Source organism: Acanthisitta chloris, unplaced genomic scaffold (genome assembly GCF_000695815.1).
Source record: "Acanthisitta chloris isolate BGI_N310 unplaced genomic scaffold, ASM69581v1 scaffold19713, whole genome shotgun sequence".
Classification (NCBI taxonomy): domain Eukaryota; kingdom Metazoa; phylum Chordata; class Aves; order Passeriformes; family Acanthisittidae; genus Acanthisitta; species Acanthisitta chloris.
The window spans coordinates 5,242-6,327 of NW_008665634.1; the positions used below are offsets into that span (position 1 = coordinate 5,242).

The 1,086-nt window shown below is 40.3% G+C and overlaps 1 protein-coding gene across 1 annotated transcript in view; it reads left to right on the top strand.

Moving 5' to 3' along the window:
* Positions 1-261, top strand: part of SPATA22 (spermatogenesis associated 22) — a 3,517-nt gene extending 3,256 nt beyond the window's left edge. The window contains exon 7 of the mRNA XM_009071831.1: positions 70-261. Within this exon, the coding sequence (XP_009070079.1) occupies positions 70-261 (192 nt within the window). The remainder of the gene's footprint in view (positions 1-69) is intronic.
* Positions 262-1,086: the final 825 nt, after the last annotated feature.

Consider the following 1,086-nt stretch of genomic DNA (forward strand, 5'->3'; position numbering starts at 1 on the left):
CAGACAGGGAGGAAACTTTCCTGTTAGGTGCTGTAATTGTTGTACATGTTTATTATGTTTTCACCGAAGGACCGTGAGCTCCCAAGACTCATCAGAGGTCGAGTGCACAGGTGCATGGGGAACTATGACTCCAAGAGGAACATTTTCAAATGTGTCTCTGTCAGACCAGCAACTGCTCAGGAGCAGAACACTTTCCAGGACTTTGTTAGAATTGCAGATGTGGAGATGACAACGTATGTAAAGACAATGAATGAAATGTGAAAGGTGAAATCAGTGTTCACTGATCCTTGCCCATAAAGGCAGGACCAAAACTAACACTGAAAACCTGGTTAAAGAATTGAAAATATCACTGTGCTGTGTTAGCCAACAAATGTTGCTCATGTTTTGTTTTCACTATTGATTTTCATAGCTTCTCTTTCCCAGTTAAATATGCAATAACATGGGGCTTGTTGCATAGAAGATTAGATTTTACTGGAGAAATTGGTGCTGAAAATGTTAAAGATTTGCAGTAGTGCATCTGTCTTAGGAAAAGGTCTAAATACTAATTCAGGTTTCTATAGATTTTCACTATCTTTAATTTTTAGCAATTCCTTCAATAGCTGTTTTAAGGTGTTGTCTCTGTCCTTCTTTTGAGGAGTATTTGGGCATGGTTTAACAGCTAACAAATATCAACAAGGTCCTTTTTGGGTAGAAGGCAAGAAGATTGTCTTCACTTCAGCTCCAACTAACAGGTTTCCTTCCCTTCACTGGATTGCTAGGAAATGTGGGAAAGCTTTTCTAGCAATGAACATAACAGACTACACAGAGATTTGACAGGATGCAGCTGCACCTGTCAGGTGTTCACCAGGTTCCCATGGACATGTTATCTGATTCCTGGGTCATTTTAAAGTAAATACTCACTATAACACCTGTATAAAACAGCAACAGCCCCTGAAGCTGTAGGAAGATTCCTCAGGGACACAGAGGAAGTTGAAAAGATTATTTGAGCACAGAACTTCCTTGCCTTTGCCACAGAAACATCTTCCATGGGGGATGGACCATGGACATGTTTATGTGCCTTTGCCTTCAAACATTAACCTCCATAGG